The sequence below is a fragment of the Hevea brasiliensis genome, chromosome 13 (assembly GCF_030052815.1).
Source record: "Hevea brasiliensis isolate MT/VB/25A 57/8 chromosome 13, ASM3005281v1, whole genome shotgun sequence".
NCBI lineage: Eukaryota > Viridiplantae > Streptophyta > Magnoliopsida > Malpighiales > Euphorbiaceae > Hevea > Hevea brasiliensis.
Window position 1 is genome coordinate 82,979,027 of NC_079505.1, and position 17,169 is coordinate 82,996,195.

Below are 17,169 nucleotides of genomic sequence, written 5' to 3' on the forward strand. Positions count from 1 at the left end.
CAGCTCATAAACTTTTCCTTTCATTTTAACCTTAAAAGATTCATCACTTTCAGCATCATCAACTCTTAAATTTCTATAGAATTCTTGAACTAAATCCACATATATTCCCTCAGTATTAGAGCATAATTTATCCCATTTTTTATATTTAAATAGAGACTGTAAAGGAATATAGACTTCATTAAAAACAGGCCAATGAATGTACCATGGTTCATGAATAGCCCTTTTCATAAGCACAATTGGAGCTTTTGAAGTCTTTTTCTTCTTAGAACCTTTTTCCTAGACAGGCTCACTAATCCTCTTCTTGGACTTTTCTTTTGATTTTCCAATGACCAGAGGAACTTCTCTCTGTGGAGGAGGTGATGCAGGGACACTGGCATTGGTAGAATCTGAAGATGATGAAGGTGTGGTGACCTTTTCTTTGCCTTTTCCTTTTGATCATGCTATGACCAAATCAGAAAAAGTTGTCAGTAGGGATAGAGAAAGCTAGGTTCACAAAATGAACAATGTGAGCAATCAACGTATAACCATAAGAAGTATATCAACACATTTTTTTTTTTTACACAATGTTATGTATTATTCAAAAATTTTAGAACTAACAATAAGAAATATTAAGGTTTTTGAGAATCAACAACAACAAATTCATGATTTTGTTATATAGCGCATTTTGGTGTAATGTGAATACTCAAAATAAGAAAATCCATCAACTAATTTCAAGAGTGAGAGACGAAAGCAAAACAAACAAAAAAAAATGTAAAACACGTATCCACTAATGTTTCAAAATCAATACCTGATACTTGTAGAGAGAACACGAATCGATGATGACAAGAGAGAATGCGTCGAAAAATTTTAACTGAATGAGAATCAATTTGAATGATTTCCTTCGGTAGAGTGAGAGAGATATCGGGGAATGAATAGGAAGGATTTAGGGATTTTCTGTCTTGAAGAATGCAAAATGATAGCTTTGTTTTAGAGCAAATGGGTTTCGGAAATTTTAAAGAAGACAAAGGGAGATGATGGTTAAGAGGTTTCTGAGTGAAACGGGTTAACAATGGAGAGGAGATGCATTCAATCAGTTTTCAGGAAGAGATGCGTCGGAAAAGGGAACAATTTTGAAATTTAAACTTGAAAAGACATAAATGGAGATTTTGCAGAGTGATTGATACCATGTACTAGTGGAGAAGCAGAGAAGACTAATGGTTCTGCAAATTTTTGTGTCCCGCGCTAGAGGTTAATATATAAAAAGTCTTTTGCCCTCTAAACACATAATGATACATTACTTTAAATAAAGGAGTATTTAAATAATATGCCTTTTTAAAAATACATAATAGGTGCTCCGAAAAGAAGAATAATCTTAGAATTTCAGTACAATTAGACCTAACTACCAATTTGCCAACGAAGAATTAGGAGCAGTGGTAAAGCACTTAGCAAACAAATTAGTATGCCACTGCAATCAAATTTTACAGAATACTGCTCATGTCAGATCAGACCCAGAAATTTTCAAATTACACCAGAAATATCAGAACACATTTTTAACACCACATACCAACATATATCACTTCATTTTCATATAGGAACATGAGTATGCATCAAAAGTTAAGCAAGAGCATCAATCATACCAAGTTCTTTTCTTATTTTGCAAAAAATTTCCTCATTAAGTGGCTTTGTAAAAATGTCAGCAAGCTGTTTTTCAGAAGGGACAAATTCAATTTGAATATCACCATTTTGAACATGATTCCTAATAAAATGATGTCTAATTTCAATATGCTTGCTTTTAGAGTGTTGGACAAGATTTTTTGACAAGTTTATAACACTAGTGTTGTCACATCTTATGGGAATATGATCAAATTTAATTTCAAAATCTTCAAGTTGTTGTTTCATCCACAAAATTTGTGCAACACAATTTCCAGCTGTAATATATTTAGCTTCTGCTGTAGAAAGTGCAACAGAAATTTGCTTTTTACTGTGCCATGAAACTAATGCATGACATAGAAATTGACAAGTTCCATATGTGCTTTTTCTGTCCAATCTACTACTAGCAAAATTTGAATCACTATAACCAATAAGATCAAATGATTCACATTTTGGATACCACAAGCCAATGTTGTGTGTGCCAATGAGGTACTTAAAAATTCTTTTAACTACTACAAAATGAGATTCTTTTGGACAAGATTGAAATCTTGCACATAAACATATACTAAAATGAATGTCTGGTCTAGATGCTGTAAAGTAGAGTAAAGAACCAATCATACCTCTATAGAGTTTATTATCTATCTCCTTACCTTTTTCATCTTTCTCTAATTTGACTGTTGAGCTTATGGGAGTTCCAATGCTTTTCATATCTTCCATTTTGAATTTCTTTAGCATATCCCTTATGTACTTGGACTGATTTATAAAAATTCCATCTTTCATTTGTTTGATTTTCAATCCAAGGAAGAAAGTAAGTTCACCCATCATACTCATTTAAAATTCACTTTTCATCATATTGGAAAATTTCTTATAAAGGGAATGGTTAGTAGCACCAAAAATGATATCATCTACATAGATTTACACAATAAGCATGTCGTTTTCTAGTTTTTTAATGAAAATAGTAGTATCCACTTTTCCTCTTTTAAAATCATTTTGAAGCAAAAATTTACTAAGTCTCTCATACCATGCTCTAGGAGCTTGCTTTAAACCATAGAGAGCTTTAGAAGCTTGTAAACATAATTTGGAAAATGAGGGTCTTCAAAACTAGGAGGTTGAGCCACATAAACTTCTTCATCAATATATCCATTTAAGAATGCACTTTTAACATCCATTTGATAAAGCATGAAATTCTTAAAACATGCAAATGCACACAACATTCTAATAGCTTCAATTCTAGCAACCAGGGCAAAGGTTTCATCAAAATCAATACCTTCCTCTTGGTTGTATCCTTGAGCTACTAGTCTAGCTTTATTTCTAATTACATGTCCTTTTTCATCCATTTTATTCCTAAATACCCATTTAGTTCCAATAATAGAATGCTTTTTAAGTTTAGGAACAAGTGTCCACACTTTATTTCTTTCATATTGATTTAATTCCTTTTGCATAGCAAGAAGCCAATTTTCATCATTTTGAGCATCATCATATGTTTTGGGTTCAAATTAAGAGACAAAAGCAATATTACCAAAATATCTTCTAAGTTGATCTCTTGTCATCATTCTTTGTGATGGACTATCAAGAATGTCATCTTTGGAATGATTTCTATGGTACCTCCATTCTTGTGGAATGTCTTGATGTTAAGGTTTCTCAATTTGTAATTCTTCCACATTTGGTTGGGAGTCTTCTTGAATTTCAACATTTGTGGAACAAGGAAGTTCTTCTTTTTTGTCATTTTGATCATCCTCTACTAGTTATTTTGGATCAAGCTCATCTTTATTTGAATTCTTTGAATTTAGAATCTGCTCATTTTTATCATCACAAGAATCTTTCCTTTGCAAGAAAGTGTTAGCATCATCAAAAAGTATATGCATTGATTCTTCCATGGTCAAGGTTTTTCTATTGAAAATCCTATATGCTTTGCTATTTGTTGAATAACCTAAAAATATTCCCTCACAATATTTAGCATCAAATTTCTTGAGATTACTGTCTTTGTCATTCAAAATGTAACATTTGCAACCAAAGACATGAAAATATGCAATATTAGGTTTTCTTCATTTCCAAAGTTCATAAGGAGTTTTCTTTAAAATAGTTCTAATGGAAATTCTGTTCAGAATGTAGCATGTTGTATTTACAGCTTCCGCCTAGAAATATTTTGGTAAACTGTTTTCCTTCAGCATTGTTCTTGCCATTTCTTGCAAAGATCTGTTTTTCCTTTCAACAACTCCATTTTGTTGTGGAGTTTTAAGAGTTGAAAAAGTATGATAAATACCATTTTGAGAACAGAAATTTTCAAATAAACTATTTTTCAAATTCCTTTCCATTATTGCTCTTCAAAAATATAATGCAGTAGCCTTTTTCATTTTGAATTCTTTTGCAAAAAACTTCAAATACATCAAAGGTTTTATCTTTATGAGCAAGAAAGAAAGTCCATGTGAATCTTGAAAAATCATCAACAATTACAAATGTATATGCCTTGCCTCCTAGACTTCTAGGTGTGATTGGATCAAAAAGATCAAGATGTAATAACTCCAATGGTCTAGACGTAGTTACAACATTTTTTATTTAAAAGATGATTTTGTATGCTTGCCAAGTGCACATGCTTTGCATTGAAACTCTTTTTCAAATCTTAACTTTGGAAGGCTTCTAACAAGATTTCTTCTAGAAAGTTTAGCAAGTATACTCATGCTAGCATGTCCTAATTTTCTATGTCACAACCATGTACTATCATCTGAAGTCATAAAGCATGTTTCACAATTTTCTTCAAGACTTGTTAAATCAAGTAGGTAAATATTATCTATTCTAGCACCAGCAAACATAACATTATTTCCATGAATCTCACAATGTGTAGAAGTAAAAATGACTTTAAAACTATTATCACACAGTTGACTAACACTTAAAAGATTATATTTTAATCCTTGTACTAATGCAACATTCTCAATGCAAGAATTTTTACCAATAATTCCACATCTAATAATTTTAGCTTTACTTTTATCACCAAATTTGACATAACCTTCTTCTTTCAAAGTAAGAGAGGAGAATTTGTCTTTATTTCCTGTCATGTGCCTAGAGCAATCACTATCTATGTACCAGTGTTCTGTTTCCAACATACTCCTTAGGCAGACCTGAAATCAGTTAATTGTCCTTAGGTACCCAAGCAACTTTAGGTCCTTGTATGTTAGTAATATTAGGTAGGGTTCCTTTAGGCACCCATACTTTCCTTGCCTTAAAGTTTCCTTTCCTAATAGGACAAGCATTAATCATATGACCTTTATGATTACAATTAAAGCATGTAATATTTGGTTGAAAAGAAGATGAAGCTTTAACAAAATAATGTTTGTATTTTCCATATTTCATAAATCCATCATAACCAATTCCAAATTTTTCATTTGTGGATCTTTGATTCCCAATAAGTACATCAAGTGTTTCTTTTCCTTTTGTAAATTTTGTTAAATCTCTTGTCAAATATTCAACTTTTGCTTCAAGAATTCAGTTTTTCTCAAAAAGTTGTTCACAAACTTCTTTTGATCTTTGAAGCTCATCATTAACTTCCTTAAATAACTTCATTTGAGATTTGTAAAATTCATTTTCCTTTGAAACTATACTCAAAGAAATATTTTCTTATCTTAAAGCACAGTTTTCATGTATCAAAATTTTGCATTTCTTTTAAAAGATCTATATTTATCATATGTCTTTACAAATGCAAGTTCTAACTCATCAACATTAGAAGGTTCAAGATTTACCTCATTTTCACTATCTTCAATGTGCGAGCTTTCACCTTTTTCTTCAATTGCCATCATACAAGTATTTGCAACATCTTTGTCACTTGTGTCATCATTTGATGAAGAGTCACTATCACTCCATGTTACCGTCATTGCCTTTTTACTTTTATTTTTTGTAAACTTGTTTTTTTTCTTCAATATAAGACACTTTGGGTTAATGTGGCCTGGTTTGTTACACTCATAACAAACTATTTCACTTGAATGATTTGGAGTCTTTGGAGCATATTTCTTTGTGAACTTCTTGTATTTGCTTCCACCTTTTCTAAATGCTCTTTTGAATCTCTTGACTATCATAGCCATATCTTCATCATCATCACTTGAAGCACTTGAATCATCACTTGAACTAGCTTTGAAAGCAACATTTTTCTTTTTCTCATCTACCTTTACGGATATGAAGGCTATACCTTTCTTTTTCTTTTGATCACCTTCTTTCTCATCTTTCTTGTAGATAATCTCATGTGCAATGAGAGAATGCTCATCATAGGAATACTTTCTGAAATCCTTGGTGTCTTGAATAACAGTGGCCTTTGCTTCCCATGATTTTGAAAGAGATCTCAAAATTTTCTTTACGAGTTCTTGTTCCTCAAATTTCTTTCCAAGAGCTTTAAGAAGATTAACAAGATCTATGAATCTGGTACTCATTTCAGCAATTGTTTCATCAGATTTCATCTCAAATAACTCATAATCACGGATAAGGAGGTTTGCCTTTGACTCTGTCACCACATCGGTTCCTTCATATGTGACTTTTAGTTTGTCCCATATTTCTTTTGTAGTTTGACACCCTAAAATATGATTATACTCATTAATATCAAGAGCACAATGAAGAATGTTAATAGCTTTGGCATTTGTAGAAATTTTCTTCCAATCATTATTATCAAATTCAACTTCAACTTTAGGAATTTGCACAGTTCCTCCACTAATTTTATAAGGAATATAAGGACCATCTTTAATTATTCTCCAAGCATCAATATCAACAGATTGTATAAAGTTTCTCATTCTAGTTTTCCAAAAAGAGTAATTTGTGCCATTAAAAAGTGAAGGTCTAGTGATTGAATAACCTTTAGCTAAGGGAGCAGGTATACCAGCTAAGTATCTAAATGAACCAACCATGTGTATGGATCACTCTAAGGTGTTTAATCCTCAACCAAGAGAGACAGGCTCTGATACCAAATTGATGTCCCAAAATATGTCTAAGAGGGGGGTGAATTGGACTTTAAAAATAATTTTTTTGTTCTTGCTCAAAACCTTTGAAAAATTACAGCTTGGTTCAACCTAATTTTCTACTATGAAATATGTGCAATACTGCTCAATTGATAAGTTGATACAAAGTTGGCTCATAAGCATTCAGTATACTGATCTAACAGGATATATTGGCATTCAGTAAGAATTTCAGTAATCTGAATAAAATTACAACACAGCAAACAGAGCAATAAATAGAATATATTAGTTGACAGCAGATATAACAGTAAGCAAATTATATCAGATATCAGCAGATTCAACAGTAAACAAATTATCTCAGTTTGCAGCAGAGTTAACAGTAAATAGTATCAATTTTCATCTCAGCAAAAACACTTCAATCAGAAAATTAAAATGCATAAATGTAAAGAGTAAGGGTTGAGAAAATTGAACACTGAATTTTTATAGTGGTTTGGCTCAACTAGCCTACATCCACTTTCTCAAAGATCCCACTTTGAGTCTTCACTCCACTAATCTTCTCTTTTAAAGGCAAAAGACAAAAGCTCTTTATAAATCTTCTCACCAAAGCTTTTACAAATAGCTTCACACTTCTATCAAGTGTTATCCCAAACACTTTTCACAATCAAGCTTCAATAGGTGCTTGAATGACCTCTCATAAATGATAAGAAAGTGTTTAAAACTCAATCTCACTCAATACAACAGAATCTATAAAGAAGATATGAGTAGGTAAGCCAATGATGAGTAATAAGAACAATTTGAGCACTTTGAATGAAAGCTTTAATGATCTTAAAAGGTCAGGAACAGTAGAGAGACTTTCATTAAGTGCAAAATGGCCAAGAGTAAGTGTATTTATAGCTTTGAATCATTTTTTACCGTTTGAGAACTAATTTGAACGTTACAATTTCAAATTTCAAGAAAATAGTCATTATTTTATTTTTTTCTGCGATATTGTGCAGAATTGAGATAGTTAGCATACCATAAAAAGTAGCAAACTAGTTAGCATACCAAAACAAGTAGCAAACCAGTTAGCATACCAGGAAAACTTTTCTGCATAACTTTGAAAACTTTAAAACTTTACACCAAATCATAATCAAAACTTTTAGGCCATTGATGATATTTAAAAGAAAATAATTGAAGGATTAAAAATAAATATTATTGGCTTCTACTCCTTAATTCTTTTCACAAGCAATCATAAAAGTTAAAACTAACTTCTATACTATATGTACCTTCAAATTTGATCTTCAATGCAGCTTTGGAAGGTAACATTTTCTTCTTTTATCTCCTTTGATTCATCCTGTATTAACTTAAAATGTCATACTTTCTTTAAAAGCATGAATCCATCATGAATTCTTTTAGTCTTTTTCTTTGTTCTTTGAGAAGCACAACACTTAAAACAAGGTTAGTTTGATTCTAGTTGAGTTTTATTATCATCAAAATTTATGCTTCTTTGAGCTCATGGGGTCAACAAATTCATTATGCTAACACTCAAATAAGCACTTACTGCAGCATTAACCACCCTCCTTCAGTGACAAGAAGGATATTAATGTGTTGAGAAGCTAGCTATATTTAAATTATGAAGATGACCCTGACTGATCTGAAGTGCTACATACCACCAAACTCCCTGCACTTCACCAAAGAAAATGAAAAAGCGGCAAGTGTTTGAACAAATCATATCGAAGTACCTTTTTTTAAAATGTACATAACCTGCATTCATAGGCATGGGAACCCAAAAAAAGGCCAGGACTTCAAAGTTTCCCCGAGTGATCTACTTTATGATAATAATAAGCTTCCTCAATCCCGTTAATCCAATTGCATCACATTACATCTAACTTTTACCGCATCTTCACACCAACTTGCTGATGAACAAGTATTTGCAGAGAAGAAAACAGAATGGAAGAACATACTAAAAAAAACTACCCTTGATAAGCACGGTATGAACAGAAAAACATCTATTTTTTTGCCTTTTAAGAAAAACATCTAATGTTGATTCATACAGGAATACACACAAATACAAAAAGAGCATTAATACATTTCTCAATAAAATCCCTTCATTCCACAAGTTCAATTGTATAAGAAGCACCATAAAAACAATACCAGACTAACACATAAATGGTGCGTGCCCACGTAAGAGCAATCGAGCAGTCGTCCTTTCCATTTCCAAGACTCAAAACAAAAAGATCGTCACCGAATACCTGATGCATAGCCTTCAAAGTATCCCCCATAACCACATCGCCGTCCCTCCTCTTATCCTTCGTCTCCACACAGCGACCCCCAACATTCACCGTGATTCTTCCGCCTTTCCTCAGACACCTGCTTAACTCCTCCCAAGTGTTTGGATCTTGAAGCTCGGGGATCACACTACCCTCGCCAAAGAGATCAACAAAATCCCCGAAAACCGTCTTTAACATTGGATTTTAACGTCAATGCATTTCCAATTTAAATAAAAACTCTCGGGGTTCTGCTTTTCGAGGCTCTCAAGGCCAAAATACTCTCTGCCCACTGCAATCACAGATGATCAAGCTCCCATCGGTGAACCGCCGCTTCTGGATACAACTACAGTATTAAACAGGCCGCAGAACATGGCCACAGATCCAGCGAACAAAATGGGAGGCAAAGTGGTGAAAACGTCAAAATAGGTATCAGTGAGTAATTTGAAGCGAAAGGAAATGCCATGGATGTTTTCCTAGGCATCTAGGAGGAGGAGTCTACAGCCGGTAAGAGGGTGATCGACTTTACGAGAGAATTCAAGAACGCGAATGTAGCTGTATCTGGACTTAAGTTTGGCAATGATTTTGAGGTTTTCGATGGCGATGCCATCGTCCAGGGTCTTGGTTTGGGGTTGGAGTGGTGGGTCGGTCGAGACTTGGTTGCTATTTGAGAGCTTGGGGTAGACATTGGAGGGGAATTAAAAGATAATTTGAGGTTTCTCGGGCAAGTGTGGCGGGAAATTTGAATCGGGTAGGAATAATCGGTCGGATTTTGAGTGAGGTTAGCGTTAGTGCCATTGCCTCCTATTCGGTCTTGCTCTCTCCAGACATTGAGCAATACGTCCGATTCGCATATCGCAGCCTGGGCTCGGAGCACTATAAAAATGGTGTTTTCGTATGCCCATAATTATATTTATTCTTTGAATTAAGAAATAATAAATTTCATATTTTATGAAAAATAAAAAATATATTTTAAGAACACATAATAATTTTTCAGCAATTCATAATAATTGATTGCACTGAATAAACTCTCAATTTATATGAGGTGAAAACAACAGTCTCTGGGCCTTGTAGAGCGTGGTTGGTATAAGGAGTCTTAACACTTGTTCAAAACCCATGGCAATGTGGAATTAGATGAATGCAGAAGTTCAAAGAATCTACCAGCATGGGTGGGATATCTCAGTAATAATCAAACTAAAATTTTCTTATGATTTCAAATCCGCTTTTTGATGTTTTAATTGAATTTTAATCTCATTATTGTAATTTTGGTTTGATTTGATTTTAATTCAAATTTTTTTCTTAAAATAATTTCAAGCAATTATTATCATAAAATTGTATTTAATTATTATTTAAAATTTAAAATTAATTATTAATATAAAACAGATCTTTTAATGATTTCTTAATTATATAATTAAATATTAAGTATATTATATAATATATTAATATACTTAAAATAAAAATTATAAAATAATTTAATATATTTATAAGTAAAATTATTAATATATATATATATATTTCCCAAAGTCTGCCACGCAATATTTTATTATATATAAGTTAAAAATTATTTAATAGTTATCATATTAATACTATAATAAATAATATTATTATAAAATAACTTGTAATATATTAACATATTTTAATTATTTTTATTAAAAAATTTGAGATATAAAAATAATAAAAATAAAATTTAAAATAATTAATAAAAATTTTAAAATATTATATTATTTTTAATATTAAAATTAAAAAAATATATAAATTAAAATTATTAATAGCATGTGTTATAATTCCCAAATAAATATTCCCAAGCCTTTTTTTTTCTTTATTTGAAATTTAAAATTTTATAGAAATTTAATTTCGAATTTAATTTTTTAATTTAAAATTTTTTATTTTAAAAAATAAAAGTTAACTATAATTCTGTAAAAATGTAATTGAATTTTTTTTCTCTTTCAAACGATTTTTCTTTTAGGTTCTTTACCATTGATTTCCTCTAAACTACTTCAATCTAATACCCCAAGAGCCGCGTGAGCAAACCCGTCTACCCCGCTTCAAATTGTAATAATTAATTGTACCGTTCTTTCTCCATTATAAACAAATAATAATAATAATATGTGATTTACAAATATTCGAGAATAAAATTGACCAGAATAACCAAGAAAAAGGTAAATTGTATTTATATTCTGTTCGCATATCACATCTAATTTATAAGGCTTCGTTTGTTTCATATAAAATATTTTCTATATTTTTTTAGTATTTGAAACATTCAAAAAAAAATAATTAATAAAAAATATTTTCATAATTAAAAAAAATTAAACTATTTTTTTTTAAAATAACATTTTCTTCTAAAATTATTTTATATTTTCTAAATTTTAATAATTTTATTAAAATATAAAAATACTTATTTATCCACATTATATAAATACATATCATTAGTTTAATATTACAAATAAATAATAAAAAATATTTTTTATATAAAAATTATTTTTCCCGAAAAAAACGGAACCTATAAAATACAATTTCAAACAAATAGGGTGACAGCAAAGGGAGCTAAGTGTTTGTAAGTTTCTGCTCTATGCCTCATCAGAAGTGTCTAAGACCAACCTCAGGGCTTGGAAGTCCGAGCTTTCATTGTCGGAGGAAGATCTCTGATTCTACAAGAATAAGAAAAAAGAGGCACTGAACCAAGAACAAGCAATTCCATGTGTCAAGAACGCGGATGCTCTTCTCTCTTGTCTTCCTTTTCATCTGAATAATCCCTAAATAAAAATCAGAAATTTATAAATTAGCTGCAGGCAAGAAATGTTTTAACAGTGCAATATGGCAATTCATGTTTGACTATTCTATACATGGATCACTCTCGGTGACTCCCCCGTTTCCAAATTCTCAGTTTCTCCCACGTTAGCAATTAATAGCATGAGCCATTAAGGAAAATTAACAAATTTGATACTAAACAAATGGATGAAGGTTACATTACATATCAATTCTCACTTTCCATTCAGTTGGAATTAAGGTTAAATAGGTATCGGTAACCATGTAAATTTAAAATGTGTAACAAATGTATACATGGGTCATTATTCATTAACTTTTTCCCATATTGTATTTTCTATCTTATGGGCAAGACCCACAATATGTGGGAATATTAATGAACAGACCAGATTAAAAAGCATCATCCAAAAGAGTGACGATTTCACAAGTTTGAGTTAAGAAATAGAACTAGAACCTCATTTCAACTTCAGCAACAATCTGACCATCATTGTTCGAACTTCTAGGTTGAAACTTCTCATCCTCATCAGGATCAGACACATAATCTTCACCATTCCATATGCAACATTTAGGTCTTCTATCAATGTCCTCTTCAGCCTATATAAAATAAATCATCCAACAACGGAGTACAGAGATATGGTCAGGAAGTTATATCCATGAAATAACTATAGAAAATTTTGTCACTGCCTGCCAACCTCTTCTGGGACTTCAGTAGTGGATGGTGTTGTCTGAAAAGGAACACTGGGAGCATTAGGCAGTTTAGAGAGTTGCTCTAAAAGTATGTTCCTGAAACAGCATGTCAGTCAATGTCAAACACAAGGGTACAAGCCAAAGATAGCTACAATAAGAATTATTTAAAATGAAAAATAGGCTAATATATAACATATAACAAATTTCTAACAGACATTATCTATGCCCACTTTTTGGTGTACACTTCTATACATGAGAGAGAGTTTTACTATGTTCATTGGATTCACTTTTTAATATTATGGCTGAAGTTTTCAAGGAAATGTCTGCAAGCAGTCCGGCGCGTGAACAGATGTATGTACTGGGAAAAAAAAATGTTTCCCCATGTAGCAGGCAGCAGGAGAAATCCCCAAATAGTGCCCATCAAGATAGATAAATTAGCCATCCAACCAACAATTATAACTCTAGCTCCTCATGTCCTCAAACAGGCAACCACATATCAGCTCAAGAAAATATTAAGCCCAAGTGGCAGCATTTATCAAACAGATCTATTTGATTAGATTAGCCACCAAGTAATAATGGACAAAGCATTGGTAATGTATTGATATTTTGATATTTTCAACTAGGAAAAGAAATAATATATCACTGACTGCAAATTCAAATGGCAAACAGTTCTAGTCTCACATTGTGGAATGAGAATGAAAAGCTTCATAGGATGAACACCTTCATAAGTATCATTGCTGCACAAAGAGCATATGCAAGGTAAGCTGCATGTGCCATGCTTCAAATGTCAAAGAAATAGGATCCCGGTCCATTTCAACATAGTAATTTTCACTGTAATCTTTAGATTTGGCTCTAATAGGAGCAAAAGGCAGAATAAATTATAGAGTTGTTTGTCATTTTGAGCCATGGCCATTCACCAACATGATATTATTTCAGCGTTAAACAAAGAAGCATCTCACTAAATTGAGTTATAACAAAACTGTTTACCACAATTCATAAAGCGTATTCAAGATAAAATATTTTTTCAAAGTTCTACCTGTCACTACTCAAAAGTTTTAATTTAAAATTTGAAATGCAAATATAAAAATAAATTACTAGAGCTACCAATAATGTTGACTCTAAGTATAAGCAAGTAATATAGCAACCCAAATCACCTTATTCTCTCCATGTCTTTAGGTGAGTTTAAGTTCTCCATGTTGGAAGGTTCAAAGTGAAGTGTGTAATCTGGGCCAAAGTACTCATAATATTCATTGTAAGGCAATTTATTATCAGGTTCCACCCCAACTGCAACTGCTGTCTGTGAAAAAGCAACAAAGGCACTCATCACTTGAAAGAGTTAAAGAATTGACAGACAAGAGAGAGAGAACAGGAGGAGGAAGAGAATGACAAGCCTCATAGCACCAGCAACGGGCAACATTCCGAATAGTATATCCGCCACCACCCAAGACCATCAAAGGGACATTAAAAGATCTAAGAAAATGAAGGCAATCAGCATGACCCTTCACAGACAAGTTGAAGCACCCCAACCTATCACCAGATAATGAATCTGCTCCACATTGGAGAACAACCGCATCAGGCTGATATATCTCCATGACTTTCTGGATGATGGGACGAAACAGACTGCGGAAACTTTCATCATTCATCCCATCATTTAATGGGATATTCAGAGCATAGTTCTTCCCTTGCCCAGTACCAGTGTCCTTTATATGCCCTGTTCCTGGAAAGAAATCTCCAAATTTATGAAAGGACACTGTCATGACCCTGTCAGTAGTATAAAATGCCTCCTCAACACCATCTCCATGGTGGACATCAATATCAACATACAGGACACGCTGCCAAATATATTCAAACACACCATTCAGCAAAAAAGTAATTGTCACATGCAACAGTTTTAATTCCAAACATGTACCTTAGAAATTAAACATGATAAAAGATGAGTCAAACATAAAACATGTAATAAGGTCCCAAAACAACTGTCTTTCAGTGAATATACAAACTGATGTGATCACACAAGAAAACAAGAGGTATATTAAACAAAGAAATCTAAAATATAGTGTACATCAGCCATAATTATTGGCAATGTTATTGGCACTTCCATTGCCAAAAAGCACTGCCACTAAAACTTATATTTGTCCATCTATCATAATTCTATGTTGATGCAAACAAGTACACCCAAGATCACAAACCTCCAGTATTTCCATTTTCCAGCTTCAACCATTATCAACCACCCCCTCCATCTTATCTGAACAAAAACAGGCATCTATAGGCAACCACAGAAACTTGAAGAAATAAGAAATGCTAATATAAATTATCGCTCAAATTTTGGCGCAAAACAAACTACTTACTGCAAATAAGCTTTGAGTATCAAAAATAAAAAGAGAAAGAAAATAGATGCAACTGTAGAATTTTCAGCTTTGAGTATAACAAATAAAAAAGATAAATAAAATAGATGCAACAGTAGAATTCTCTAAAATTTTTCTCCATGACAAGCAAACAAAGTATACATCCATCAAGTCATCAAAAAGAAGACCATACCACAGTAACAGGTAAAAACAAATATCTCAACAAAACCACCTAAAACAACAACAATCCAGATATTAGAAGGAGAAGAGGAAGAAACTTTTACCCTGTGAACCTTAAGCAACTCGAGAATCCCCAGCACAATATCATTAACATAACAAAATCCGGACGCCTCACTCTTCTTAGCATGATGCAAGCCACCAGCCCAGTTCAACGCGATATCGGCATCACCCCGATTGAGCTTGACAGCAGCCCCAATCGAGCCACCGGCAGATGCCTGACAAAACTCAAAAAGCTCATAGAAAACAGGGCAATCCTCCCCAACGTTAAACCTCTTGAGATGTCTATTATGCGAGGGGTCAGCCATAGACTCTGGAGACACGGAAGAAAGGAACTTCACGTAGTCATCCGAATGGAACTTGAGGATGTCAGCGGGAGCCGCGGGGAAGGGCCGGTTTATCTCCATCCTACGGTGGAGGGAGTAGTGCACGATCAAATTATGCGCCATGCGAATTCGGTGGGGCTTCATTGCGTGTCCCTGGCCATAGTAGTAGTTGCCAATCGTGGGCTCGTAGAAGTAGGTTACACGACGCTTCTTGGCGTCGGTGCCGGTGGACAGGAGAGAAGCACCACCAGTTGTGTCACCCATTTGAAAAACCCTATTTGAAGAGAAGCTGAAGTTTGTGTGTGATTTCCTCTTTCCAGAAGGGGAAAAATGTTGACAAAAATAAATTCTGAAAAAATTCTATAATTTGATTCAAATACGAGTTAATTTCCCTATTTATATAGTATTAAAGTTCAACTAAATAAAATAAAATTTATATAAAATTTTATAATAAAAAAATTTTTTTAATTATTTTATTTACAAATATATGCTTTAAATTAATTTTTATGCACTTATTTATTTATTTATTTTTTTTTATTATTAATATTTTTAAAAAAAATTATTATTATCACTAATATTTTCATTCATAAATTGATCACTTTTTAATTTTTAATTATCAATTAAATTAACAAAAATAAACATAAAGGTAAAAGGTATAAACAAATGAAAATTTATAAATATTTTTATCTATTATTTAAGACGCAAAAAGACAACCATCAATAATAAACATAACACATTAAAAAAGGTAATACTAAATAGTGCTATGGTTATATTAATATTACAATATACTTATTAAAAATTAAGGTGACATAGTGGCGAATCCTAGTTGAATGATAAACTAATAAATGAGTGACACGTAAGTAAAATAATTACTAAATTTTAAAAATAAAAAATTGTTGAGTAGGTATTTCACATATATATGTATGTTTAAAAAAAATGCTTAAAAAATTATAATGTAGCATAATTAATTTTATACATTTATTTGTATAATTATTTATATAAAAAAATTAACTTATTATGTTAAATATAATTTTTTACTTAAATATTTTCAAATTTTAAATACAAAAATTTCATCTTATTATAAAAAATATAAAAAAAAATTTTAATATACTTTTTAAGAATTTTAAAATTCTTAAATTTACAATTTTAGAAATTATAAAACTATACTTATATTTATATAATCAAATTTTTAATTAAATCGTCAGTCATATTAAAAAAAATTATATATATATATATAACAATTATTTAATAAAAAATTATTTATAAAATTTAAAATTTTATTTTTTAAAAACATATCTTATATTTAAAATTTAAGAATTTTAATGGTACTTCAAAAACTGTCACATGACATATTTTTTATTTTGTTTATTATTTTGTTAGAATATGTCAACTAATTTGAAAAATAATAAAAATAATTTTTTAATCAAATTATTTATTTATTAACACTTAAAATAAAATTATAATTAATGAAATTTTTATCATTAATAAGATTTTATAATATGAATTTAAAATATAAGATATAAAAAATATTAAACTATATTATTAAATAAAATATAAATAATTCGTGCAACACACAAGTAAAACAACTAATCTAATACTATAATAAAAAATTTTAAAATTAATATAAAAAAATCCACTAAACTTGTCCTAAGAATATTTTTGAATGTATGCAAAAATTAAAAAACTTGTTTTATTGCACAATAATTAACCTAAAATTTACTAAATTTTATATTTTAACATTATAAAGTAAGGCTTATATTAAGGTTTTAATTTTTCTATTATACTAATTGTATTAGAGTTTTTCTATTTACTAAATTCCTTGATGGCTATCAAGTTAATTTAATATTTTATAAGAAAATTTTAGATTTTAATATCAAAAATATTATGAAAGGTTAAAAAGATATTTTTCTTTTAACTAACAAATATTATTTTAAACTCAAATCTAATACTGTTTAGTAAAAACTAAACTATGAATCTCTTTAATTACAATTTATTTTCCCTAATACTC

General features: G+C 31.0%; 2 protein-coding genes across 3 annotated transcripts; both read right to left on the minus strand.

Moving 5' to 3' along the window:
• Nucleotides 1-8,564: 8,564 nt before the first annotated feature.
• On the minus strand, nucleotides 8,565-9,612 carry LOC110658858 (uncharacterized). The gene has a single exon (XM_058132561.1). The coding sequence runs from the start codon at nucleotides 9,005-9,007 to the stop codon at nucleotides 8,648-8,650; it is 360 nt and encodes a 119-aa protein (XP_057988544.1). The 5' UTR covers nucleotides 9,008-9,612; the 3' UTR covers nucleotides 8,565-8,647.
• A 1,642-nt stretch (nucleotides 9,613-11,254) lies between these two features.
• On the minus strand, nucleotides 11,255-15,521 carry LOC110658874 (histone deacetylase 6). Of its 2 annotated transcripts, none has more exons than XM_058132560.1 (6): nucleotides 14,883-15,517; nucleotides 13,648-14,088; nucleotides 13,411-13,553; nucleotides 12,262-12,352; nucleotides 12,024-12,163; nucleotides 11,255-11,559 (listed from the first exon to the last, which is right to left on the minus strand). In XM_058132560.1, exons 1-6 carry the CDS (start codon nucleotides 15,423-15,425, stop codon nucleotides 11,508-11,510), a joined length of 1,410 nt encoding a protein of 469 aa, XP_057988543.1. In that variant the 5' UTR covers nucleotides 15,426-15,517; the 3' UTR covers nucleotides 11,255-11,507. The 2 variants fall into 2 exon arrangements, 1 of the variants encoding a protein (XP_057988543.1); XR_009142634.1 differs by lacking the exon at nucleotides 11,255-11,559 and adding an exon at nucleotides 12,938-12,993 and having other exon boundaries at nucleotides 12,115-12,163; nucleotides 14,883-15,521.
• Between the last annotated feature and the right edge of the window lie 1,648 nt (nucleotides 15,522-17,169).